Source organism: Physeter macrocephalus, chromosome 15 (assembly GCF_002837175.3).
Source record: "Physeter macrocephalus isolate SW-GA chromosome 15, ASM283717v5, whole genome shotgun sequence".
Classification (NCBI taxonomy): domain Eukaryota; kingdom Metazoa; phylum Chordata; class Mammalia; order Artiodactyla; family Physeteridae; genus Physeter; species Physeter macrocephalus.
Genome location: NC_041228.1, coordinates 72,791,627 through 72,819,377, shown reverse-complemented (window position 1 = coordinate 72,819,377; position 27,751 = coordinate 72,791,627). Strand labels below are relative to the sequence as shown.

General features: G+C 42.8%; 1 protein-coding gene across 13 annotated transcripts in view; it reads right to left on the bottom strand.

Moving 5' to 3' along the window:
* Positions 1-27,751, bottom strand: part of ASPH (aspartate beta-hydroxylase) — a 238,897-nt gene that overhangs the window by 26,494 nt on the left and 184,652 nt on the right. For 12 of the 13 annotated variants that reach the window (XM_028500701.2, XM_055091279.1, XM_028500699.2 and 9 more), the window contains 3 exons: positions 11,433-11,568; positions 5,701-5,792; positions 5,199-5,332 (listed from right to left, as the gene is read on the bottom strand). In XM_028500701.2, the coding sequence (XP_028356502.1) occupies positions 5,199-5,332; positions 5,701-5,792; positions 11,433-11,568 (362 nt within the window). Of the gene's footprint in view, positions 1-47; positions 497-5,198; positions 5,333-5,700; positions 5,793-11,432; positions 11,569-27,751 lie in introns of those variants that run through there. The other variant, XM_055091283.1, reaches the window with a different exon arrangement.

Sequence of the window (27,751 nt, the reverse complement as noted above, 5' to 3'; positions counted from 1 at the left end):
GCCAGCGAGTCACAGGCCGAGAGGCTGGCTCTCCAGGGGCTGCATATACAGGTCCCGTGCAACGTTTCAGGCCAGCGAGTCACAGGCAACGAGGCTGGGTCTCCAGGGGAGCTGCATATACAGGTCCCGTGCAACGTTTCGGGCCAGCGAGTCACAGGCAACGAGGCTGGGTCTCCAGGGGAGCTGCACGGTCACCCTTCTTTCCCTTGGTATGGTTCCAGCATGTACCAGAAGCCCTCTTGAGACTCAGCAGAAAGAATTTGCCTCTGGGATCACCCAAAGCTCACACACCGTGGCCACTCTGTGAGGATAACAATTATTCCCACTTGCCAGCGGTGGCCTGTTTATCCACTGACTCAAGTTCATTCAGCTCTGGCTCAAGATCGCTAATGAGCTCATTTTACTGACTGCAAAGCATGGCCTGTCGAGGGGGACACAAACAAACCCCCAGAGATGGAGACTCCCCAGCAGCCTTCTCTACCTGTTACCCTGATGTCTGGAAACAAAAACCAGTATTCAAAGTGGTCACCGTATAAGTATAGCATGATCCTATAATATAAGTGGGTCTATGGCATTGAGGCTAGAAGCACAAACTCTCAAGCCAAACTGTCTGGCATGGAACCTTGGTTCCCACACTGTAGTGGGCTGAATGGTGGCCCTCACCCTCAGAAGTATGTCCCCCTGGGAGCTGTGGATATAACCTGATTTGGAAAAAAGGGTCTTGGCAGTTGTACTTAAGTTAAAGGGCTTCCGGTGAGATCATTCCAGGTTAGGTTGGGCCCTAAATCCAGTAAGCGCCTTTAATTATTTATTTGCTTATTTTTTTGGCCATGCCCCCAGCATGTAGGATCTTAGTTCCCCGACCAGGGATGGAACCCGTGCCCCCAGCATTGGAAGGGCGGAGTCTCAACCGCTGGACCGCCAGGGAGGTCCTCAGTAAGCGCCTTTGGAAAAGAAGACAAGGGCAGAAGACGGAGGGAGAAGGTGACATGATGACAGGGGCAGAGATTGCAGTGATGTGCCTACGAGCCAGGACGCAGCAAGGAGAGCCCGTGGCCACCGGAAGCCAGGAGGGAGTCAGGGGACAGGGATTCCCCCTCAGAGCCTCCAGAAGGAACCAACCCTGACCATACCTTGATTTCAGACTTCTGGCCTCCAGAATGGTGAGAGAATAAATTTCTGTTGTTTTAAGTCATCCAGATTGTGTTAATTTGTTACGGCAGCCCTAGGACCCTAATACAAATATCGACACTTGCTAAGCTGAGTGACCTCGGGGAAGTTACTCAGCCTATTTATACATCAGTCTCCTCAGCTGAAAAGTAGAGATTTTAATAATCCCAGTTACGTGGGGGTGTTGTGAAGGTATGCAGAGTGCTTGGAACCGTGCTTGACACATAGTAAGCACAATGTATATTATCACTACCCGCTTCCTCATCATGAATATACATTATATAGGCCCTGAGAAGCGTCTGAGCAATATCTCTGAGTACCGAAATCAAAAATAATATTTACTTTCTTTATGGTGCTTCTCTGTGTTTCACAAATTATGTCGCAGGGGCATGCGTCAGTTTTGTCATCGGAAAGCATTTATTCCTTTTAAATGATCGTTTTACTTATTGAGATAGACAGCTGCATACCTTCAAGCTCATCTTCAGATAAAAAGAGCCGTGCTGTGTTTTGCAGTGATGGAATCTTTAACCAACACGCACGCCCGCCAGCAGGAATCGCAGCGTGATGCTTAACACCTGAGAACTACGGAGCACACATTGCTGCTCCTTCAAAAGTCGAGAAGCTCTGAAAGCTCGCTTCCACTCGCCTATAACAAGGAAGCCTGATTTCCTGGTATGTGTGCTTCTGTTTCCACACTAATAGTGCTTCCATAATAACAGTGTGAAACTTCCCAGATTTCATATTACGTATGATTTCATATTACATACAGATTTCATATTCTGTCCTCAGAGTTTATAAACTGACCCTACTATTCAGCTCTCTAGCTATTTTCACTAGAAGCATTGCACAGTGCTTTAATTTCATTGACCCATTTCTCTCGTGAAAAACACTCTTTTTGGTAATGAAATACTTAGCCTGACCCAGCCACCCTGGAGTTAAGGATTATGAAGGATGAGAATGTAATGCAACATGAAACAAGTACCAGAGAGGGGACATGGAGAAGGATGCTGGCCAGCAGTGAGGAGGGGGAGGAAGGGCACTGATGCTTCAAAGCTCCCCGGGGACGAGACAGCGTGAAACAATCCATCCTCCGCAAAACCGCCGCCCTGGCCCAACGAGAGGCGGGGTGTTGGCAAGTGCTTTTTCATAATCGCTGTGAATTTGTAAACTATACCATCTGCACAGTAGTGTTATCAGCAGCTACTTACTGCCACCTGAAGGAGGCTGGCTTTTAGCCCAGTGGGAATGGAGGGGCTGCCCAGTCAATGTTCTTATTCAAGATCACACTATGAGTGAGTCGCAGGACTGGGCTTATGACCCTTCCCTACTTCTGGTGGGCGCTGACAGTTACCCTAATCACATTCCCAACTTCAGTTTAAGACCCTAAGTTAGTATACTTAAATTAGAGATGAAGCTCTTCTCCATCTTCATGGCCCCTGTGATTCTTATTTGATCTCCAAGGAGCTGACCTCGTCAAACTCTGCCTTCCCCAGCACACGTCCACCTCCTCTCTGTTTTCCCTGGGCCCCCTGCCCCTCTCGCCTTTGGCAGAGACCCTGTAGACCCGAGCGGAGCTCGCCAAGGCTTGGTGAGCTCCAAGCCATCTCGGAAGAAACTTCGCCCTGTCTGGCCATCTCTGATTCCTCCTCCTGGCTCCTTGCAACTCTCCCCTCTGCTGCCCCCGCTCCTTCTTGGCTCTCTTTTCTTTTTCTGCCTCCAAAAATGTCGATGTGGCCATGGCCTCTCAAGTTTCCGCTAGAGCCTCCCGATAAGCCTGCTTCTAAAACCTTTATGTCTAGACTTGACTTCTCCCCTGAGCTCCAGACCTCACTATCCAGCGGACTCCTGGATATTTCCACTCCTGTGTTCCAACAGCAACTTAAACAAATAACATGAAGACCGGACTCATGATCTGTTCCCCTAACCTGCCTCATGCTTCCCAAGCTCTCAGCATCTGCTAAAGCATCAACACCTCCCCTACCGACCAAAATGGAAACCGCCGCATCATCACGGACACCCCTGCCTTGCCCCACACGCTCGAGATTCACTTGAGTCAACCTTCGTCACATCTCCTGCCTCTGTCCTTCACCCTCCCTTTCTTTCCAGGATCCCGCTCCCTGCTCTTCTGGGGTGGGCTACTGTGGCAGTCTCTTACCTGTTCTTCCCAAACGCCCCAGGGTTTCCAGAACGCCTTCCTAAAAGAGATCTGATCCCACTAGTTTGTATTCAAAGCCTTCCATGATTTAGCGTCTAATCCACTCTCTCACTTTCCAACCTCATTCCGTACGTTAAGGTAACGAAACAAGGAGGCCACTAGATGGAGGTGTTCTAATGCCTTGGTAGCCTCGTAGCAAAGCAAAACCTACACCAGAGTCAATTCACTGGAGTCTGAGAAAGGGAAACTTAAGAACAACCAATCACAATGAGCCAGCAGCCTTTCCCAAATAAGGCAACCACTTACGCTATAACCAGTCAAGTAATTTCCTTGCTTTGCTTCACAACTCCTCTCGAAAACCCTGGCCCCCAGCTCCTGCCGGTGGAGCGCACCTAACCACCTTCGGTTTGGCGCTACCTGATTCGAATCATACATGTTCAAATGAACTCTGGAAAAAGTGACCGGAATGTAAAGGTCAGTTTACCTCTTAACAGTATCCCACACTCTTGGTTGCTGAAAGCACTCGATATCCCTCACACGTGGCTTGTCATTTTCGGCTTCCGTGCCTATGCTGATGCTGTTCTCTCAGCCTCGAGTGCCCCTCTCTTCCAGCTTTTCATGTCCAAATCCTTCCTGCCTTTAAAAGCCACCACCGTCAAGTTTCCCAATTCTCAGCGCAAATGAGCTGCCTGCCCACTGACCACCTGCGGCATCCTTGCCTGAGCCTCTCTTATGACTCACGACTTTCGAGCTGTGTTTCTTCCCTGACTGGACACCTCTGGTGGGGGAAGACCCATGTGAGTCATCTCAGGATCCCTCACGGCACGGTGGGCGGCTGCCCCCGGCCCGGGCCAGGCAGGTGTCTGCCAATAACCAAACGAACGACCAGTACCCTCCTGAACCCCCTCCAGCAGACCTCCACCAAGGGCCGTGATAAATGTGTGAGAAGACAACTCGGTTCCTGCCCTCCAGCCACTTACAGCTCAGTCCCAGAGATGAGACTAATATATACCAGTTAACAAAAAGCCACGGAAATAAAGAGCAGGGTCACTGCGAATATACCCTGTAAATACTCTAAGAAGTCAAAGGAGAGGATCCTTTTTAGGAACAAAATTGGATCTTAGTAATAGGTTTCTTTTGGATGGGTGAAAAGGCGGGCATTCCAGGGCAAGAGAGTAATCAGATCAGGACAGGCAAAGGCATCAAAAGAAGTTGCCCTAACATTCACCATGCCCCTTCTCAGGCCAGTCCCCGGGCTAAGTGCCTCGTAGGCATTATTTCGTTTACTCTGGACAACAATCCTGCAGAGCAGATAGCAACATCGCCGATTTTATAAGTAAGCAGGCTGAGGCTGCAGGCGATTAAGTGACTGGCCAAGGTTACACAGGATTAGTTGGCACAGCTGAGGTTTGAAAAGGCAGCCACGTCCGTTGCACCATGCTGTGTCCTCTAGAGCAAGACATATAAATACCACAGGGTGTTTTCTTCAGGAAGGAGACTCTTTGTATTGATGCATAGTTCACGGTGTAAAGCAATAAACACGATGTGTAATAGGTGTAGGGTTTAGTACAAGTTAGCTGACTGAATGCAAGTCTGTCCATCTCGAAAGAGAAGCAAGAAGGCTCATCAATCAGACAAGAATGCTCTGGGGAGAAATGATTAAGGAGGGCAGCCCTAGAATTGGGGAGTATCTCCAGACCAACGGAAAGCACAGAGATGGGACACGGACTAAGAAGGTGGATTAAAACCACCCACTCCAGTCTACTTCAGTTACAAAGAAAGAGAAATAATCCAACTGAGCATAGCTTTGTCGTAACGAACATCCACCCTCAGAGGTGATGAGTGAGAGAGAAAGTGATGGGAGGAAACATACTTGGTCTCGTTGGCACATCGGATCTTGCAGCCTTCCTTGGGAATCACCAAGCCCAGGTGCATTCGGAGCCTGCAGTTCGTGGGTCCCGTGTGCGGCCACACGTGGGTTCCCGGGTGCATGACGGAATACTTGATCTGCACAGAAAATGTACCACCCTGTTCATCCATTTACCAAGGTGTGGGAGAACTGCTAAAAGTACAAAATTACTGTCAATTTAGATTAGTGCCTTTGCAGTATTCAGAATTTATATTCTCGTCTTATTTCTTTGTGCAGGAACTAAAAATAAGGACTCCCATTTTCCACAGAGCTATAAACACTGAACATGTTCCACCCTCGATGCTGCCGTCGAGGGCATGAAATTATGTTTTATTAAAAAGCAAGTGAAAAAAGAGGCATTCAGTGGGTCAAAGGAAATAACCGTTTCTTTGTAAACATCAGCATTCCCATTGGTTCCCCTAACAACTGACTGGGTTCCTCCCAGCACAGAAAACATTCTTGGTACCTGTCCTCTTCTGCATCCTGTCGTCTCGGGGAATTTATCTAGTAAAGAACAGGTTTTAGGAGCTCCTTTACAGGCATTTTCATTTTTTCTTCCTAGAACAATAAATGATAAAACCACTGTTAGAAACAAATCACAGTAAAGCTTTAACTCATCCTGTTTTGACCATATACAATCTATATTGTCCTCCTCACTGTAAGAATGAGAAGGCCGAGTAAACACAAGAAGACATAGTGTCCTGTTCCAATAAACAGTGACTGCCACAGCAAACAGCAGAGCTCTCCTCTCAGCCTTGGACTACCGTATTTGACTAAGGATGGCTAACGGACAAGGCGTGTGTCGAATACTTATTTTTCCCGCTGTGGCAGGCAGGGTAATGGCTCCCTCCCAAAGACGACCACATCCTAAGCCCAGGAACTCGTGAATATGTTATGTTACGTGGCAAGGGAAAATTAAGGTTGCAGGTGACATGGAGACTACTAATCAGCTAACCTTTAAAGAAGGAGATTATCGTGGACGAACTGGATGGGCCCAGTGTAATCACAGGGTCTAAATGTGGAAGAGGGAATCAGTGCCAGAGTGGTACAGAATGAGAAAGACTTGACTGGCTATTGCGGGCTCCAAAGACGGAAGGGGACCACAAGCCAGAGAATGTGGGCAGCCTCTAAAATGAATGCAGCCTTGATGACACTTTGACTTTAGCTCAGTGAGACCCAGAACTGTAAAGGTAAACATCTTGAGTTATCTTAAGCCACGACATTTATGGTCAATTGTTATAGCAGCCACAGTAAACTAATCCACCCCCCAGCCCCCAAGGAAGGAAAATAGCTTATGTTACACTTCTGACCTAAAAGTGCATTTTCTAGGACTATATTCTAATAACCTACACATTAGTTTTCATCGAAATTTAATGTATTTTCCAATGTACAGCTCATCCTTTATATGCTGATTAGAATAGGATTTCAGTGAAGAGGGGAGGAGGTCTCTCAGAGATGGGGGTTTCTCCGAGGGACTGGTCAAGAACACAGATTCTGGGACATAGTCTAAAGCACCCTGGACTATGCAAGTTCCTTCACCATCGACAAAATCACTGTTTCTTAAGAAAGATGTGCTCAGGAAGGTACAGCATCATTTGCTCTCACGGAGGAGGAAAACAATGGTTTTTTTTTAAAAGGTAGAGACATTGTAATTCCCTAGTCAGGATTCCTACAAGGTACTGATAGATCTGAGCCGAGTTCAACTTTATTTAATTAATGTTAGTTGTGCCCTAAGGTCATCATACACAGAGAATAAAATGAGAGTTAACAAGGAATGTATCCTAACGCCAGTCCCCTCGATCAAATGGACCACGGTATTTTAGAAAACAACTTCTATATTTGTTTTTCCTAAGTAATCTGTCTCTTGAGTAGAATGTTAGTTGCTGTTTTTAGTTACTAACTGAACATGAGTTTAATGACAATGTCAGTTTGAACCAACAGATTCTTGTACACGACATCACAAAGAACGTTCAAGCCCTAGCTTCCCACGCGGTCCTAAGTGCAGGATCTGGGGATGGCTTAGCAGTAGTACCAGTTGTGGGCTCTGCGCTTTCAGGCAGCGGCTATAGGCGAAGCCTGGGGCCCTGAGCAGCGACCAGAGGTGTCCGGATTTCCCACGGGCGCAGTGGGGAGGGCTGAGCACGTGTCGCTTGGAGAACACGTGTGTCTTACCTGAATGACAGCTAATAAATGGGGATCCTAACAGATTGGGTCACTAGGCTTGCCACTTGGTGAGGAGTGAATTAGAGAACATCCCTAGCCCTTTAGCCACATAAATCTTTTCTAGTCTGTAAACACAGGTTCTCTGCAGGGGAATCTTAACATTCGTGGATTGCCGTTGGCAGTTTTAACTGTTCACGTGTGATCGGGAGGGTTTAGGAACGCAACTACACTTCTACGGTGCCCAGCATGGGCCAGGGACCACTCACCGGATGCCTACAACACCAGGGTGGGCGACGCTATTAGAATCGTATTTTATAGAGGAGGAAGCGAGGCATGGAGAGGTCACACGGTAAGTGGCAGAGCGGGAATTCCAGTCCAACTGGACCCAGAGTCCATGTTCCTAACGGCGACCTAAGGATGTCTCCATCACTGTTACATAATGTATGCTAATCAGGCGATAAAAACTAGTATCGCCATCATTTATCTGTATGTCCGACCTTTGCTCACCGATCCTGGTGACAACCCCATACTCGAGGCACGATTTTCATCGTCATTTTTCAGCTGAGGAATCTGAGGCTCAGGGAGTCGGCAACAAGCCCACATCACACGCTAACAAGTGGTGCAGCCAGGACCCCAACTCGGGATCCTCAGCCTCCAAAGGCTATGCTTTAAAGCATGATTTTCCCTATGCTGCGTCTTGGATTTGAACATAACTGTGCGGAACAAACCGTGGAGGAGAAACTGCCCAGCAGCTGAACTCAGTGTGGTTTTGTTTTTAATTTATTACTCCTCACACAGTTTAAAGTAACTTTCAAGAAGTGATAAACTTTGTTTCTTTGGGAAAAATAGCCCCAGGAAGAGCTCTAACTGCCAATGCAAATCTGAAAGAATCAACTGAGTATTTCATCTACATGTGAATAATACTCTTTATGAGGGATATTCACGGAGGTGAGATTTTTAAAGGTTCTGGGTCGTATCCCTCTGAAGTTTCAAGGCTTTATTGCTGGGATGGCAATAGGTTCATCTTGCATATGACAACTCTGATCAGCTGACAGTGGCTACCTAGAACACTGTGCTGAGCAGGATTCAGAGGTTCAGCTTGAGCTCATCCAGAAGGGCTACTGGGATAGGTGAGCACCATCTCCCACGGGCTCTGGAAGAAAGAGTGACTGCACGTGTGGCATGTTTGTTAACACTATGTTTTAGCGTTCATCGTTATAACAATAGACGAGCAAAACAGATGTTCTGTAACATTCACACAGCAATTTGAAAACATCTGTGGGGAAAAATTAGTTATGTCTATTTGTTGCTTCGGTCTTTTTTTTTTTCTCCAACTCAGAAACGTTGATCATTTAAAAAGGAATAAATATACTTCAGAAATGATTGGGTTACTTAGAGACAGTCCATGATTCCCACTTACGTATGGAAAGAAATGAAGCTTTGCAGCCACAGCTTCAAGGCCTTCAAGAATCCAGCAGCGTCCCTTCCTAACTAGGCTAGACAACCTCTAAATCTTCACAAGTCAGATCCTCATGGGCCTCCTGTCTGAATCTGAGCTCTCAGTGTGGCTAAGAAACGACCCTGCCATCTCCCTCCCCTCATCTTCCTTGACCCCTCCTGCTGCAGGATTCCGTCCCCTCTGTCTCCAGGCCAACAGGGCATCTGCCTTCAGGGGTGCCACCCTGCTTCTATGCAAGCTACAATACTAGCTGCCTTCAAAGTTCTTTAAACTGTGAAATTTGTTTCCGGAAAACAGTTACTGGGTTCCTCCCAGAGGCCTGGAACCACAAACAAAACACCACAAAGAACCTTAATAAAACTTCTTAAAAGAGCAACTATGGGAGGTGTATTATTTTATGATCATAAAATAAACCTAGAAATTAACTTCTATTTAATTGACTGCAACTGATTGGAAAACAGATACTTATAAAACACATACACACACTTCTAAATTATTTTGAATCGAAATGGACATTGAGATAAAAATGAAGTCGTTTCTGGGGGGAATAATACAAGTGAAAATATAAATTATAGCTTAAGGAAAGTATCCAAAGCTAAATCCAGAGATCAGTCCACAGCCTTAAATGCTTTTATTAATGAAGACGAAAGAATGAAAATAAATTTACTAAGAAGTTCTGATTGAAAAGTTTAAAAAAATGGATAAAATAAACAACAAAAAGAACATGAGGAGGAAGAAAAATATAAAAGCAGGAATTCGAAAAAAATCAAAATAAGGTAAGATATAATTTGAGGTTTTTAAAGAACATACTAGATCACTCTGTCAAACTTAAGGAGAGAGAAAGAAAAGAACACGCAAATTCCATTCAGTGGGAAGAAGAATTTAACAAAGATCAAGGAAGTAAAAAATATTTTAAGAAATTACTCTAATTCATGGATAATCAGGTATAATCAAAATATATGAAAATTTATAGTTAACAAATATCGTATGATTCCACTTCTATGAGGTGTCTGAAGTAGTAAATTCATAGAAACAGAAAGTGCAACGGTGGTTGCCAAGGGCTGGGGGAGGGCAATGGGGAGTGTTGTTAATGGGTACAGAGTTTGAGTTTTGCAAGATGAAACTCAGTTCTAGGGATTGGTGGCGGGAAAATATGAATAGACGTGACCCCACTGAATGTACACTTGAAAACAGTTGAGGTGGTAAATTTTAAGTTATATGTACTGTGCTACCATTAAAAAATTTTAAAAAATACACAAAAACCTGAAAAGTCAAAATGTTGCCCCCAATGAAATTGTCTCCATTATTTATTTCCTTTCTTGTTTAACACTTTTATATGCCCTATAATGCTTTGCATATTTCAACCTTATTAAAGCATGTGCTTTTAGCAGAGACTATGGTTTCCGGAAATTACTGCCAGGATGCATACTATTCTGAAGACTTAGTGTAGGAAGCCCAGTAACTTCTGTGAAGCATGAGGATGTTAATGGCACGGAGCCATCAGATGAACTGGTGAATGCTTAAGGCCAAGAGAATTGACTCATTTAGTGAGATGCCAATAGACAAAATTAGCATGTTGTTCACATATTGACCTTATTAAAGCTCTATTTTAAAAAATCTTGTTGGCAAAAAGCTGACACAGTCACTTGAAATCATGTGATATCACTTCTGTTGGACATTTCCCTGAAAATATTACTGAGGTCGTTCTTCTTTCTCTGACGTGTAAATCTTAGTATTCTGAAAGCATACCGACATAAACAACAGTGCTATTTGTCCCATAATATAAACCAACTGCTTATCATCCTCCCAATTTATTTTCTGCAGTTAAAGATGTGTGACACATGCTGTTTAGTCTTCAAAGTGGATTTACTTTTGTTCAGCTACCGTTAACCCCGGTTAACTTGAATTTTCCAGAAGAGAGTTGGAGAGAGCTTTAAAGATAAAATTCAGTGCTCCTCATTTTGAGGACAGATTGATATATTAACTCATTGGACAGACACAGATTGGGGCCCTGTCTGTGTACCTGGGCCTGGGTACACCTCAAGGAAGATTAGGTTGACTGTGAACCTCTTCCTGTTCTTGATGAGCTCAGACCCTAGTTATTATTGACTTGTCACTCTGGTTTGTCATCACCCTTAACGGCTCTCACCGTGGTGATATCATTTTGGCACGCAACATCGTCTCCAAGGTACAGGAGCAAAAGAGGCTCAGGAAAGCTCCTTTCTAGGCGTCGATGAGCACATGGTGGGCTCTTCAGTTACGTCTGTACAGTAGGGTTACTCTTTGTAACATATCATTTAACAGGAAAGACCAGGAAAATCAAAATACAACATATATATATTTATCCAAATACACACATGCATATACACACCCACATATTTACATGCACACACACACACACACACACACACACAGAGTGTTCCTACATAGTTTCAAGAAGCAACAAATAGATTTTCATAATCTGGGTTTCCCAGGTAGTTTCCTTTAAGTCAGGGAACCCTAGCTCTGGGAGGTATCGCCAGAAGTGCCCCCTTCCCATCAGGTTGCAGAGAATGATCTGGAAGTAGCACGCTCACCTTGCTGCCACAGTGTAAACTGGCTCCAGTCACCCTTTTCCCTCAGGTTCTCATCTTCAGGCAGAAACAGGCCCTGGGCTCTATCCATCACTGCAAGGCCTTCATCTCGGATTAACTTCCAGTTTCTTTCTAAGGACTAGAGGGAAGATTCCGGTTTTACTGGACTGAAAATATGCCTGGTAAAACACCTTATAGTGACGTTCAGCTTTTTGTTTGTCTGATTAATAAGTAATGAAATGTTCCCTCTCATCTAGATTACTTATTTCAATTTCCTCTAGGACCTCTTGTCAAGGGTGTAAAAAAACCCACCTAATAATTATTCTTCAGAACCAAGTGCCTTTGCAGCATAAACATTGCAATAATTCCTAGTAGCCGCCGAGAGCAATTCCGTCTATAATCTGTTTTCAAGTTTGCCTAAAGGTCGTTTTCTTCACAGACCCTAACCAACCAAGAGGACTACTCTTGTTGAGCCTTATTACATCAGGACCCCGCCGTACAGTCCCTGTGCCACTCCAGCATCCAAACTGGAGTACAAATCGCAGACTTAATTCCACCTCCCAAAAGAGGGCCTCATAAAGATGCCGTTCAACGTGGTAAATATTAATTAAACTTTCAAGAACATTGGAAAAATGTCCATTGGAGCATGTGATGTGTTATAAAATTAGGAGCAAAATAAAGCCAATAAATGTCCTCGTGCTTAGAATTCAGCCAAACAAAAACAATTCTTTGACTTCTCACTTTGAGGGTGCCTTAGGCTCTGTCAGTAAGTGCCTGGCTGGTGCGGGTAGATCCCATGGGAGGAGAAGGACAGGCTCTCCTCCCGGGAACCCTCACTGCACAGCGATACTGATGAGCAGTGGGCGTGGCAGAGGGGTGGTGCCGTGGGGGACAGCAGGCCAGGGCAAGCATCCGGAGTGGCAGCCTAGGAGGAACTACTGTCAGGAGAAAAGAATAAAAACGGCATGACAGAGGCTAGGTTACACACAGAAACCAGGATTTTGAAACTTTAATAATTTCAAACATTTCTACGTTGCATGGGAAATGGATGCGGTCGTGGAGTCTACTGGTACCCGGATAGGGAAGAACACAATAGATGATTTCAATGAGAATCAGGGCTCAAGAGCAAGGAAGTAAAGCTGATGAGTTACAAACACATACAAAAAAAGGAAGCAACAATTAGCGTGCTCTGAGAGTGGACCGAGTTGCCTTATAAAACAGGGGTCTCTATCTTTTGGAGTATTCAAGAGAGGGCTGGATGACCGATTACTGGGTGGAGCAAAGCACAAGAGAAGGTGTGAAGTGTTTTTACCAACCCGTGCCTTATGAATTAACGATTCAATGTAGGAAAACCCAGAAGGAGCCAGGAACACGGCGCGAGCTGAGGACTCCACCAAAGACAGATACCCTCAGAGATTTGTGTGAAGACACAGTACCAACTTCAGCCAAACCCAGGGAACACTTGTGACATTGTGTGACCACATTAGGTATATTACAATATTCTAGGGCAAGCGGTAGATTTTAAGATTAGATACTGATTTTCTACCGCATTTTTCCCCCTTGTTACTTTGAGTCTATTGACATTTCTTTTCTAAAAAAAATTCAGCTGGGCTTCCCTGGTGGCGCAGTGGTTGCGCGTCCACCTGCCGATGCAGGGGAACCGGGTTCGCGCCCCGGACTGGGAGGATCCCGCATGCCGCGGAGCGGCTGGGCCCGTGAGCCATGGCCGCTGAGCCTGCGCGTCCGGAGCCTGTGCTCCGCAACGGGAGTTCAGCCAAACCCAGGGAACACTTGTGACATTGTGTGACCACATTAGGTATATTACAATATTCTAGGGCAAGCGGTAGATTTTAAGATTAGATACTGATTTTCTACCGCATTTTTCCCCCTTGTTACTTTGAGTCTATTGACATTTCTTTTCTAAAAAAAATTCAGCTTTGAGGCTTAATTAACATATAAAATTGTAAGATATTTAAAATGTAGATGGTGGTAATTTGATATACATATACATTGTGAAAGGAATCCCCCCACCTGATGAATTAACACATTTATCACCTCACATATTTATTGATTTGATTTTGGGGGAGTGAGAACATTTTAATTCTATTCTCTTACCAAATTTCAATTATACAATACAGTGTTATCAACTACGGTCACAATGTTATACATTAGATCCTTAGACCTTATCCATCGTGTAGCTGGAAGTTTGTACCCTTTACCCAAACCTCTCCCTACTTCCTTCGCCCCCAGCCCCTGCCAACCACTTTTCCACTTTCTGTTTCTATGAGTTTTACTTTTTTTTTTTTTTTTAATTGAGATTCCACATTGTAAGTAATACCATACAGTATTTGTCTTTCTGTGTCTGGCTTATCTCACTTGGTGCCCTCAAGGTCCATCCAAGTCACAAATGGCAGGGTTTCCTTTCTCATGGCTGAATATATTGTGTTCCATTGTGTATGTGTGTGCGTGTGTGTGTGTGTGTGTGTGTGTGTCTTACATCTTCCTTATCCACTCAGCCAGTGTTCCATTGTGCGTGTGTGTGTGTGTGTGTGTGTGTGTGTGTGTGTGTGTCTTACATCTTCCTTATCCACTCAGCCAGTGTTCCATTGTGTGTGTGTGTGTGTGTGTGTGTGTGTGTGTGTGTGTCTTACATCTTCCTTATCCACTCAGCCATTGATGGACACTTAGGTTGTTTCTATATCTTGGTTATTGTGGATAAGGGTACAATGAACGCAAAAGTGCAGATATCTCAAAATATTTTATTTTGAATTATATTTGCATTTCTCTGGATATAGACCCAGTAATGGGATTACTGGGTCCTTTGGTAGTTCTATTTTTCATTTTTTGAGGACCCTCCATATTGTTTTCCACAGCAGCTGCACCAACTGATTTTATATTTCTATGAAACCCACCCACTGATTTGTGTCAAAATCTAGAGCTGCTCTTATCATCACCCTGCTCTCTGCTGGTGTGGATCATCTGTCCACAAATAATCTTGAAACCATGCCCCATAGAGTTAAAAAACCCAACCTGAAACTGTGCCCCATTGGGTTAACAGAAACTTGGTGACTAACAGAAATTCTTGAGTTTGTCTTAGAGTTTGCTATATATCTGCTTGCAGCCTACTTTACTACCCACGCTCGCCTTAATTATTTTCTTGCAAATTGCATACCCCCCAAGCCTCACGTAGCCTAAACAATAAGACGTTTGCCTGAGTTGTTTTCCAGGCACTTGGAGTCAGCTGTGTCTAGTTCAAGCTCCAGCTGGCTAAGGCTGGTTGGGACCACTGACCCTAAAACTGGGCCTGTATAGGTGTCTGATGAATGACCGTTTGATGTCGAGGACCAAAACCCGCACGCTCAGATCGTGCGAAGTGCCTCCATTTTTTTTTAATCTATTTATTTTGTTTTATTAAAAAAAAATTTTTTTTTTTAGGCCATGCCATGCAGCACGTGGGATCTTAGTTCCCCGACCAGGGATCGATCCTGTGCCCCCTGCATTGGGAGCACGGAGTCTTAACCACTGGACCACCGGGGAAGTCCCTCCGTTTTTACATATACATTCCGTGAAGAAGCACGTAACTTAGAAACACCTTGGGCAGACCACTGATTACCTCACCTTTTCCCTGCACCCAATCACCTTTCCCCACCCCTAAGATCACCCTACTTCTTTATCCCATAAATATCTCAAGCTCCTTGCCTTCAGGGAGGCAGGTCTGAGACGGGTTCTCCCGTCTCCTCCCTTGGCTGCCTGTGAATAAATCCTTTCTTTGCTGCTGTGCACCTGGTAAGCGAACCTGGTTTGGTAACAGTTTCAATATTATTTCATCCCAAGAAGGTAATTCATAAATAGTAAGTCAAAGACTGCATTGCAATGAAGAGGTACTCAAAAACCCTCACTTAGGTCCCCAGAGTGACAGAAGACCATGGTTTTCGCGAGAATCCCAAGATCATGGAAAGGAAAGAGAATGCACCCCAGATACATCTCCCCAAATGTACCTAAACTGCCCACACTCCCCGCAGCTACTGTAACTTATTCAAGTTGTTAGAGAAATCTGTCTAATTCTTGTTAAACTGCCACAAAGACAGGGGAGAATTACCTCTCTAACACTTGAAATTACTTTTCAAATGAGGTTATCAGTGCCTGGTATGGCAGGCAGGCTCTCACCCTCTGCCCTCCCAGTATTTTAGTGGCTTCTTTCATTTCTTTTGAAAGCTGATTTTAGGGGCATCTTTGGAAAGAGCTGATCTTTTGTTCCTAAAATAGGGCACAAAGCCCTAGGGAAGATGTTCAAGTGACTGCATCACTAAATAAAATGTTTAAATTTTCTTTAAGGGCAGGCTGTCTTTTACATGTGAAATGTCGTGCCTGCCCCCTTCCGCCCCCCTCTCCCCAGGGTCCCCCCAGGGAAGTGTTGCTGCAGAGGGACTTTTCCAGGAATAGTGATGACTTTAGAAAAAAACTTTCTTGTTTGCCCTTGTTATACCTGCCGCAGGGGCGCTGGAGGACAGACCCTGGCTGAAAGGAGCAAACAGATGCAGGGTCTCCCAGTCGGTCCCAAACTGGAAACACTCTCGCGGCAGGGCCACCGACCTGCTCTACAGTATGCTCGGTGCTGAGCAGACACCGCACGGACGTTTATTTTCATCATGAAACAGCCACTCAGCATTTCCTCTTTAGAGTTCAGTAGTTTGTCGTGGAATTTGACAACTGGAAGTGTCTGTGCTGTGAGTGCAGTGGAGACCTTTCCACTTTAGGGATGACAGAGGACTTGGGCCGGGGACTGAGCCTAAGGTCTCACAATCTAGCACCAGAACCGGCTCTGCGGTGCCCCCTGATTATCCCCGGGGCACCTGTGGGAGGAGGGTGTCAGGCTGCGGTGGGCTCGGGGCCCTGCGCCCCTCTGGGGCAGCAGAGCGGCCGTGGGTCCCCGTCTCCTGTGACTTTCAGGGCACGCACTGGGCACACACTGGAGGAACAAGGTGTCCCTGGCTGGGAACTGGGTGCGTCTCAAAGGGGGCGCAACTGGGCTAACCAGATCACACCAGTTCTACCTGGTGACATGATGAAAAACACAAAGATCACAACCATCACGATCCCCTACGTGTTCAACAGAAACATTTTTTCTACTAAAGTAAGGACTCTGCTTGGGGGTGCTTTTCAGCTTTGGAAAGACATGGCGGGTCTCTTTTACGGGCATCGGGGAGAAATCTGGAATGGGACCTGGGAATGGCATTTTCAAGCACAAACCAATGAACTGCACTGTAAAAAATTCACATGGTTACAGGGGATTAAAGACCAAACCTAACTACGTGTGTGCTCGTGAGAGAGAGAGAAAGGGAGGGGGGAGGGGGGGAGGCGGAGGAGTAGGAGGAGGAAGAAGGAGAAGCAAAGAAGAAACCTACTTTCTCTACAGTAACATCATTAGTTGTCTGACTTGGCAAAAAAATCCGCTTTTTAGGAAATTCCAACAGGAACTTGAAGGCTCACACAGAGCGGGCCATGCCTACATTTTTAAAGGTTTCATTTGACCTATTAATTCCTTGACCCTAAATTCATTCATTTCATGAAACTGAAAAGAGAAACTCACAGGGTTAGTATCTGAGTTGGTTGCCCAGAAGACAACAGCTTCCGATTCACGTTTCCTCTTCCGGCTACACAGGCTTTAGAAAACAGAGATTTGCTTGTTTTCACAGTGCCCCATGGCCTCATAAACCCGTCATCAGCACTCGCCTGTCAGCTAAACCTCAGCTATATTGGGCGCTCCAGTCATCTATAGACGGACTTCCCAGTTTCAAGCCTCATCAGTCCCAAACTGTGTGCCAGCTCTCCTCAACCCACACCCTCCCTCCAGTTCAGAGCCATTTCCTCCTTTCCCAGATATTCTGCTCACCCCGCTTGGATGGCACACTTTTCTCTTCCACATCAGATTAAGTCCTATTTTTAAAGGCTTCTCCTAAAACTGATTTCTTGCAGAAAGCCTTTAGAGGAGCAGACTAATTCTTAACTATTTCCCTTACTATTTCCCTTCATTCAATTAAGACATACACATTTTTTTAAAAGTCAAATATTACTACAAGTCTTATCATGAAAGCAGCAGTATCTTACTCAAGTTTTTCCCAGTCCAGAGTCCAACCCCCAACTAATTCCTTTAAATATTTTTTTCTCATATTTGCCTGCTTCTATCTAAATAATATGTTTATATTGCTATCTCTTGATTTATTAATTCTAGACTTGATCCCTCATTTTCTGTCAGGGAAGGGAACAAGTTAACAATTCGATGTCTTCTTTTCCCTCTTCTCCATCTAGCAGTTCAGCTCATGTCACAAACCTTTCATACATCTGGGTAAACTCACATTTGGGTTTTACTGAGCTGTCACAATTACACTTCATTTCACATGCAGCATTTATAAATTCTGCCTCCTTTTCTTTGGCTTAATTTTGTAATGCCCTTATCACTCTTTCTTCTTTATAGCCCTGCAAGAGCGCTGTAAAATCTCTTATACTATTCTATGCTTTGCCAAAAACATCATATAAGCTATTACTTTCTTTCTCTCTTTCTCTGAAGATAACCCTCCAGTAGCCACCTGCCTTGCTCTGTTCTGAACTGGTCGGTGTCTGGGCTTGCTGGACAACTGTCATCAGGGAACTTCTCTTGACCTCTGCCCAGTATGAGGCTCCCTAATTATTGGATTCTAATCTGGATAAAGGATTATCTGTGTTCTTGAGAAAGGACACACCACAGGTAAAACTGAATTTCTAAAAATGTCTGAAGCTATTCTTCTAAAAAAAATTTTATTGAAGTATTTACAATGTTGTATTAATTTCTTCTGTACAGCAAAGTGATTCAGTTATACGTGTGTATATATATATATATATATATATATATTCTTTTTCATATTCTTTTCCTTTGTGGTTTATCGCAAGATATTGAATATAGTTCCCTGTGCTCTACAGTAGGACCTTGTTGTTTATCCATCCTATATATAATAGTTTGCATCTGCTAATCCCAAACTCCCGATCCATCCCTCCCCTATACCCCTTCCCTCTTGGCAACCACAAGTCTGTTTTCTGTGTCTTTGAGTCTCTTTCTGTTTCGTATATATGTTCTTTCGTGTTGTTTTATAGATTCCGCATATAAGTGATATCATATGGTATTGGTCTTTGTCTTTCTGACTTATCTGAAGTTATTCTTACACTTGATTGAAGGCTTGACTATGTACAGAATTCTAGGTAGTAAATAATTTCTACATAGACTTTTGAAAGCATTGATCCATTGCGTTATATAACATTTGGTGCTGCTGTTGGGAAATCTGATGCCTTTTGGATTCTTTTTTTTCTTTTCCCCTCTAGAAGCTTTATAAAAGTCAATACATTGTAGTGGTTAGGGGTGTAAAACATGGGAGCCAGGCTGCCTGGTTTGAAAATCTGACTGTGCCACTTATTAGCTGTGTGCTATTGGGCAAGTTACTTAACCACCCTGTGCCTTAGAGTCCTCACTTGTAAAGAGCATAAAATACTACTACTTCCCTCAGGAGTCTCTAAGAAGATTAAATGTGCTAAAAGTAACTGTGCTATATAAGGATAGAGCTATGATGATAATGATGAGAATTTTAAGATCTTCTTTTTATTTCTGGTTACTTGAAATTTTGTGGAAACGTGCGTTAGTGTAAGTGCTGAACACTTAATGCTCCCCTCAATACGGAAACTCACATTTTTCAATTCTAGACTATATAGTATTATTTCTTTAATAATTTCTTCTCCATCTTTTTTTCCTATTCTTCCTGGAAATTTTTTTGTTTGTACATTAGACATGTTAAATTGAGCCTCTAATTTTCAAAACTTTTCTATTTCCATTTTTGTCTCTTTGTTTTTTCTTTTGGGAGATTCCCTTGACTTAGCTTCCAATAGTGCTATTAAATTCTTATTTCTGCAAATCAAATGTTTAAATTTCGGAGAGTCCTGTGTCTTTGTTCCTTTTTATAGCATCCTGTTCTTTTTTCATGGCTACACTCTTCTCTTATTGCTTCAAGTATATTAGAGATATTAAGTTGGCATTTGCTCCCCCAATTTTGTTTCCCCTGAACTACAGCATTCTTTCCATTTTTGTTTTATTTTCTTTCATGTTGAGGGGTCTCTCCAATGTGTGGTGATCCTTGGCTGTGAGTCCTATAGAACTGAGTTATTGATTGGAAATGCTATGGGAAAGGGCAGGGCCTATGACTGACAGGCCTCACTGATGGGTATATTGTCAAACCAGTGTTTTCACGGGGCACCCTAAAATGTCAGGATAGACAACCCTATTTTTGGAGGCCATGCACTTTTTTTTAACTGCTGTAGTAGCAAGTTTCTTCCTTTGAGAAGTCCCTCTGTAATTACTTACTTCCATCTCAGCTTTCTTGGATCTGTTAAGTTAGCTACTTCTCTTTTCCATTTCCAAAAAACATGCTGACATTGTTCATCTGTTATTGTCTCCCTCCTGTACAGCAAAGTGATTCAGTTATACGTGTGTATATATATATATATATATATATATTCTTTTTCATATTCTTTTCCTTTGTGGTTTATCGCAAGATATTGAATATAGTTCCCTGTGCTCTATAGTAGGACCTTGTTGTTTATCCATCCTATATATAATAGTTTGCATCTGCTAATCCCAAACTCCCGATCCATCCCTCCCCTATACCCCTTCCCTCTTGGCAACCACAAGTCTGTTTTCTGTGTCTTTGAGTCTCTTTCTGTTTCGTATATATGTTCTCTTGTGTTGTTTTATAGATTCCGCATATAAGTGATATCATATGGTATTGGTCTTTGTCTTTCTGACTTATCTGAAGTTATTCTTACACTTGACTGAAGGCTTGACTATGTACAGAATTCTAGGTAGTAAATAATTTCTACATAGACTTTTGAAAGCATTGATCCATTGCGTTATATAACATTTGGTGCTGCTGTTGGGAAATCTGATGCCTTTTGGATTCTTTTTTTTCTTTTCCCCTCTAGAAGCTTTATAAAAGTCAATACATTGTAGTGGTTAGGGGTGTAAAACATGGGAGCCAGGCTGCCTGGTTTGAAAATCTGACTGTGCCACTTATTAGCTGTGTGCTATTGGGCAAGTTACTTAACCACCCTGTGCCTTAGAGTCCTCACTTGTAAAGAGCATAAAATACTACTACTTCCCTCAGGAGTCTCTAAGAAGATTAAATGTGCTAAAAGTAACTGTGCTATATAAGGATAGAGCTATGATGATAATGATGAGAATTTTAAGATCTTCTTTTTATTTCTGGTTACTTGAAATTTTGTGGAAACGTGCGTTAGTGTAAGTGCTGAACACTTAATGCTCCCCTCAATACGGAAACTCACATTTTTCAATTCTAGACTATATAGTATTATTTCTTTAATAATTTCTTCTCCATCTTTTTTTCCTATTCTTCCTGGAAATTTTTTTGTTTGTACATTAGACATGTTAAATTGAGCCTCTAATTTTCAAAACTTTTCTATTTCCATTTTTGTCTCTTTGTTTTTTCTTTTGGGAGATTCCCTTGACTTAGCTTCCAATAGTGCTATTAAATTCTTATCTCTGCAAATCAAATGTTTAAATTTCGGAGAGTCCTGTGTCTTTGTTCCTTTTTATAGCATCCTGTTCTTTTTTCATGGCTACACTCTTCTCTTATTGCTTCAAGTATATTAGAGATATTAAGTTGGCATTTGCTCCCCCAATTTTGTTTCCCCTGAACTACAGCATTCTTTCCATTTTTGTTTTATTTTCTTTCATGTTGAGGGGTCTCTCCAATGTGTGGTGATCCTTGGCTGTGAGTCCTATAGAACTGAGTTATTGATTGGAAATGCTATGGGAAAGGGCAGGGCCTATGACTGACAGGCCTCACTGATGGGTATATTGTCAAACCAGTGTTTTCACGGGGCACCCTAAAATGTCAGGATAGACAACCCTATTTTTGGAGGCCATGCACTTTTTTTTAACTGCTGTAGTAGCAAGTTTCTTCCTTTGAGAAGTCCCTCTGTAATTACTTACTTCCATCTCAGCTTTCTTGGATCTGTTAAGTTAGCTACTTCTCTTTTCCATTTCCAAAAAACATGCTGACATTGTTCATCTGTTATTGTCTCCCTCCTGTTTTTTTCTTTTTTTAACTTGTGGGTTTATACCATTTTTATTATTTTACTGCCATTTACGTGAGGTTTTGTGTGGGAGGTGGTAAATGAATGTGTACAGTTTTGCTTAACCCTTCCTCATTCATATTTTCTAGGCAGCTCTAACAGCTGATTATTTTCGACAGCTTACCTTCTTTTCTCTTAAACTAGAAGGATCTTGTAATATATAATTCAACCTTCTAGTGAAGTTTTGAAACAAAATCCTGTTGGCCTGCAAAAGCCTTTACTAGTCCCTCTAATGTGTCTGCAAAATATCACCAAAACAATGATGTTTCATGTGATAGAAAGGTAGTAGCAAGAGAGAAGAAAGAATTCTCAGCTTCATAGCTTACATTTTAAGCTAAACTCTGGTAATCCATATATTGATTTATTGTTAACTAATTTCTCTTCGCCTCTTGGCCTATACACTTTCCTTGCATCACAGACGGTATCTCCCCAATTCCATGATGTGCTCTCATGATGATAAAATTGATTATGATGCTTGAAGCTTGATATAAAATCACTTTAATTTTGTCCTAAATCAAACAGAATTCATCCAACTGAGCTTTAACTATCTTCTTCTATGGAGGAAAATAGGCCCATTCAGAGAAACATTTTTGCTTAGGCAGTTAGGAAATGTTGCAGATTGCTAAGTAAGGAAAATCACTAATGCATTAGTTTGCTAGGGCTGCCATAACAAAATCCCACAGACTGAGTGACTTAAACAACAGAAATGCATTGCCTCACAATTCTGGAGGCTGGAAGTTCAAGATCAAGGTGTCAGCAGGTTTGGTGTCTTTTGACTCCTCTCTCCCTGGCTTGTAGATGGCCATCTTCTATGTTCTTACATGGTCTTTCCTCTGTGTGTGCATACACCCCTGTGTGTCCAAATTTCCTTTTCTTATAAGGACACTAGTCATGTTAGATTAGGGCCCACCCTAATGACCTCATTTTAACTTCACGTCTTTAAAGGCCCTATCTCCAAGTACAGTCATATTCAGAGGTGCTAACGGGATTAGGAATCCAATATATAATTCTTGAGGGGACACAAGTAACTTGTAACCCTAGTACAGGTTCAGGTTAGAACTAGATCCAGCTAAGAAAGCAAATAGCAGATGGGAAGGGATCAGGAATCAAGTAAGTCTATAGCAGCAAAATAAAGCACAGTCATGGAAAAAGTCAGGAAGAGTTATGCTTTTCACATGTGAACAAACCATAATACAAGAATTCACAGAGCTCAGGTTAACATAAGCAAGATTAGGTAAATAACTGTGTATGATTAGCTGTTAAGAAAAAAGGGAATTGAGAAAATATAGACATTGGCAACTGAGAAGTCCCAGAGATGTGTATGTGCTTTGAAAGGTTCTGACTCTAAATTAAGAGAAGGCATGTGGTCGAAGCCTATTCCAGGCCAAGTTTACGCATTAAATTGGAGTTAGAACGAATTGATAATAGTGGTGCATTACTAAAATGCATACCATTTTTACCTAATTATCTAAGGACCTGCTGGCTATAGTTAATTATTTTAGGAATTATAGATCTGATTTTTTAAAGTCAGTTTACTTAGATCTTCGCTAAAACATGCCTATACTTTACACTGTGATGAGAAGACATGGGAAGCAGTGTCCCCTGCCTTAGAAAGAATATACCAGGGTAGAGGGGCATCCTCCTGAGCGCTGAGCTGAAGTTATGAAATCCAAGCAAACACCATAGCGCGTGCAATGCTCTCACAGCAAACGGATTTTAATAAAATCTCTAGGGAAATTAGTAGCATTGAAGGAGCAATCTCTTGCTGGTCCTAGTGCATTTTAATCAGACCTCCTGTTTTTCAAGTTTGAATATAAAAATAAAGGAAAACATCTGACATTTCTTATCGTGGAAATAAACAAGGACCAACCAAATGAGAAAAGCAACGGCTATTTATTCAGACAAGCAAGGGAGTCTGCCACCATCACCAGTGTTTTGGCAGAGACGTGGGGAAACTTTCTAGTGAAAAAAGAGAAGGATTCAGGGGTGCCCTGATTGGAGGCTGTTGGCCTGGGGAAGCTGTAGGCAGGCTGACTAGAAGCTGGGTGTTCCAGTGATTGGTTAGCGGAGCATATTTGACTTTCTCTGGTTGGTCCTAAGTTGGAAGCGGGGACAAAAACTAGGAAAGCTGTCAGTTATTAATCAAGTCCTGGCCATTTGGGGCAGAATGTTATAGAAGTTATTGTTTAGCTTTCTGGATTGCCACTGGAGATAGTAATCTGGCTTCCTGCCAGTCTGATTTACAGTAGGCTGGCTTCCTGGTTTATTTATTGTAGCAAAGGGGTTCGTTTCCCTGGCAGCCTGTTGCAGATTGTAGGTCAAGGTTCTATTTTTATAAATGGTCTGGCCATTGCCGCTTTGTATGTACAGTCTCTCATGTCCTTACTGAAGGGAAAGAATAGCATAAAGTACCTAGCACAGGGCAAGAGAAGCGTCTTGGAGGACTGAATTTTGCTCTTTCTAAAGAGTGGGAGAAAAGGGGTTTCTTCTCCTAGGAGAAAGGCAAAAAGATAGCCCAGACTGCCAGGAGAAGCAGCCAGCCTGAGGGCTTCAAGGACACAGAGTGCACAGGAGACCCACATTCCTGTACTCTAGCCCAGACTGGCAGGGATGCCAGCCAACATTCTCAGTCAGAGGAAGGTAAAAGGGGAAATAAAGTTCTGTCACCCCTTCCCTGCTCTACCCACAGGGAACGGTGCACCGGGCTAGCTCAGGAGGGAGTAAAAACCCCAACGCCCCTAATCTCGAGGGGCTGCAAGTCTGACAGAGACTTTCTCTTTATACATAAATTAACCACTTGATAAACAGATAAGCAAGTTATCTATAATGTGTATGTGTCATGCATCGATCAGTGTGCGTGTATATTAAGATATAGATCATGACCTACTGAAACAGAGCAGGACCCTGTGGTCCTTGCCCCCCATGTCCTCCACCTGCCTTTTGTCTGTGGAAAAACTTTAGCCAAAGAGTACGTTTAATCAGAGAAGTGAGAAAATGCAGAAGCAAAGAAAAGCAGTCAAACAGGACAAAACAATAACAGTTTAGTCGGTAAGCAAAGTCAAGGACCTTTAATTCCTCCTCAAGGGCTACAGATAATATTCTGAGGCCTATCCTGTGAGCTGTCTTGTAGATACTGAAACCCTCACCGGGTGGAGGAAGTTAACTACATGATGAGCAGACTGTAGCCATGACATGAGCTGCCACAATTCCAAGAATTAGCCTCAAGGAAATGGGAACAAACCGACCCCGGAACTGAAGATTAACTGTATTTAAAACCACCAAGATGACCCTCGTCAGACCACCGATGACCGATTTCAGGATGACTGTCAGAGCTGCCTGTGCTGTTCGTGCGTGTAGCCCCTCCCCGCACCTGTAACAGCTCTTGCCCCCTGTCTGTCCTTTGGACAGGAGTCCGCCTGCACACACCTCGTCCTCTCCCCACCCCCATCCCTGCATGCCAGCTCTTGAGCGGTGAGCAGCCAGATCCCACTTTTGGTAACACTACTTGATCAAAAACTTTGGAACCGCAAATGGCGTACTGACCTACAGATGCAGCTTGCAGTGTAGCGCCCGGGTCTGTAAGTCAAACACTGTACTGCAAGCTCCCAAGGTGGACCAGAGATAAAGCCAATTTTTAGGCATTTTTTAAAAAACTGACAAATATTGAAAACGCATCAATTTTGCTTTGAGAAAGAAAATGACCTTTTAGTTTGAAATAATTCAAAGAATTTCTAATATTTCACCCCTTTGATATGTTGCCATAACTGGCATCTTAGACCCTCCTATAATCGTAGCAGAGTGTCAGCTCTTATTAAGGGCTCACACTTAAACACACACGGGAACATCCATGATGGTGGCATTTCGTTGTGTTTTATTCTGTTTTTGCACCTTGTGGGAGAGGAGGAACTGAGGCAATTATTTTGCATTTGGAGAGAAAGAAACCGAGGCCCAGATGGATGAAATGACTTCCCCAAGGTGTCAGAGCAGACAGCAAAACTAACCGGCTTCTAAAGTTCACTTTTAAATCACATAACCATCGAATTCTGTAAATTCTCTGGACTCCTATTGTTATTTTTAGTGAAAGTATCATTGGAATCCAAAAGTTGAAAGTCTGATTTAGAAAAATAGGATTAAACTATTATGTTAATCTTAAGAAACTGCTTTCAGCACTTCTTTATAGTATGATACTTACTTTTCTATAAAATTGATAATCCTCTTACTTTATAGATTAATTCCACTGTAAGTCTGACATTTTTGCTTCTGTCTCAATCCAATTCATTTCAAAAGCAGTTCAGTGAAAATATTCAAATATTTAATCACACAGATACAAATGCTGAACCACGAATTCACTCCTGTATAAGTCCTATTTTTGTCCAGGTGGCATTATTCATACACAATGGGTTTTTTAATTAATAAAAGCCAGAGTCTGAGAGAAAATGCCAGGAAGAGTATCATTCAATCAATCATTCTTAGGCACTGTGTCACAACACTGGCAAGTTTTACTGGGCACTTCTCCAGCTGTAATAAAACTACCGTATGAGGAGGGAAAACTGATCTGTGATGCTGTATGTTTCTATCAGAGCAAATGCTGTGAAAAACTCAGAAAAAGCAGGCAAGAGTTTCCCTTTTTCCCAGTGGTGAATGCACAGTTAGGTAGCAGGGAAAAAAATAGAAAAGGGTTATTTTGAACTATGGTTTTCAGTTGCTATTGGCTGTTGTGTTCTCCATGTTACTACAGCGGTTTCAATGCATGCATGTTTACATCTAAATTAGCCAAGGAATAATTTGGATCAAAAAGCTAATCTCAAAAAGAAGAACAGCAAAATTCTTAAGTATGATGTCTTTCCTCTCACTGGAGGAGATTTCTTTTCCCTTTTCTATTTATAACCTAGTAAAGACATTAATCTATTTTTGTTTCAATTTCTATGTTAAATACCCCCCAAACACTTAGGGTTTTCATATTTGTTATTTGGGCGAAAAAAAGTACTCAATTTTAATGAACATACGCCTAAAAGAGAAAACTCTACCGGGATATTTTTCTCTAAATTTTTTTCATCGAGTTGCACAGTCTCTTAACACCCCCAGTGCACAGAATTGCCAAATTGCAAGCTACACAATAAGGGGAAACAATGACAATTCAACAAAATGGAAAAACACAGATGATAACATTTTACTGAACATTGTCCCGTGCCTTCAAGAAAATTGCACTCTACAGCTCACTGGAACATACAATGAAAATAATTTAAATGAAAATGTGCTATGCATGGCAGTTAATCATTACATAAGGGCCAGATCTGGGCAATTATTCTAAAAGGATTTTGGCCAAACATGGCAGCTACCCCATCTAGAAGGTTTCCATCTTACAATATGAATGCCTGGGTGATGATCCATGATCCATAACAGTCAAATCTGTAATCTGAAAATGGAAAAAAATCTTGATGTGCAAGGGTGTGTCAGCTAAGTGGTTCTGGGCCCTGGGTTCCTCACACAGAAAGTTCTGCCTTGTCATACTCACTCCTGGTGAGCGGTCACCCGAAATTCCTTTTTTTTAAGTCATAACATATACAATGTTAACATTTCTGCCAATCAAGGTAGTTAGTAAAGTAAAGCTAACTTTACAATCACAACCCACAGCTGTCACACACTCTGAGATTCTAGGCTGCTGGGGACCCAGTGATTAACGCCCAGGACTTGCTTTTTTTCTTCTTAGATGAAGCAGAGCTTAAAACAGGCAGGGCTGAAATCAAGCCCAGAGAAATAGAATTTTGAAATAAAGATTTAATTGGCTAGAAGGAGAATAACATGAGACATAAGAGCAGACCTCAGTAACTTTGAGGGCGTAGTGAGGTACCAGTGAAGGCATGGACGTGAGGATAAGGAGGCCTCAGTTCCAACCCCAGCCCTGACCTATTAAATTTAGGGCCTTGGGCAAATTTCTTAGTTTCTCTAATCCTTACTTACTCAAACATAGGTGGGTACAATGACACCTATCTTGAAGCGTTGTTGTAAAGATGAGAAGTATTACATACAAAAGTGCTCAGCACGATGATTACAAACAGGCATTTAATACATGATAGCTGTTATTATTTCAATAATACATAAAATTTCAAAATTTGGGGCTTCCCTGGTGGCGCAGTGGTTGCGCGTCC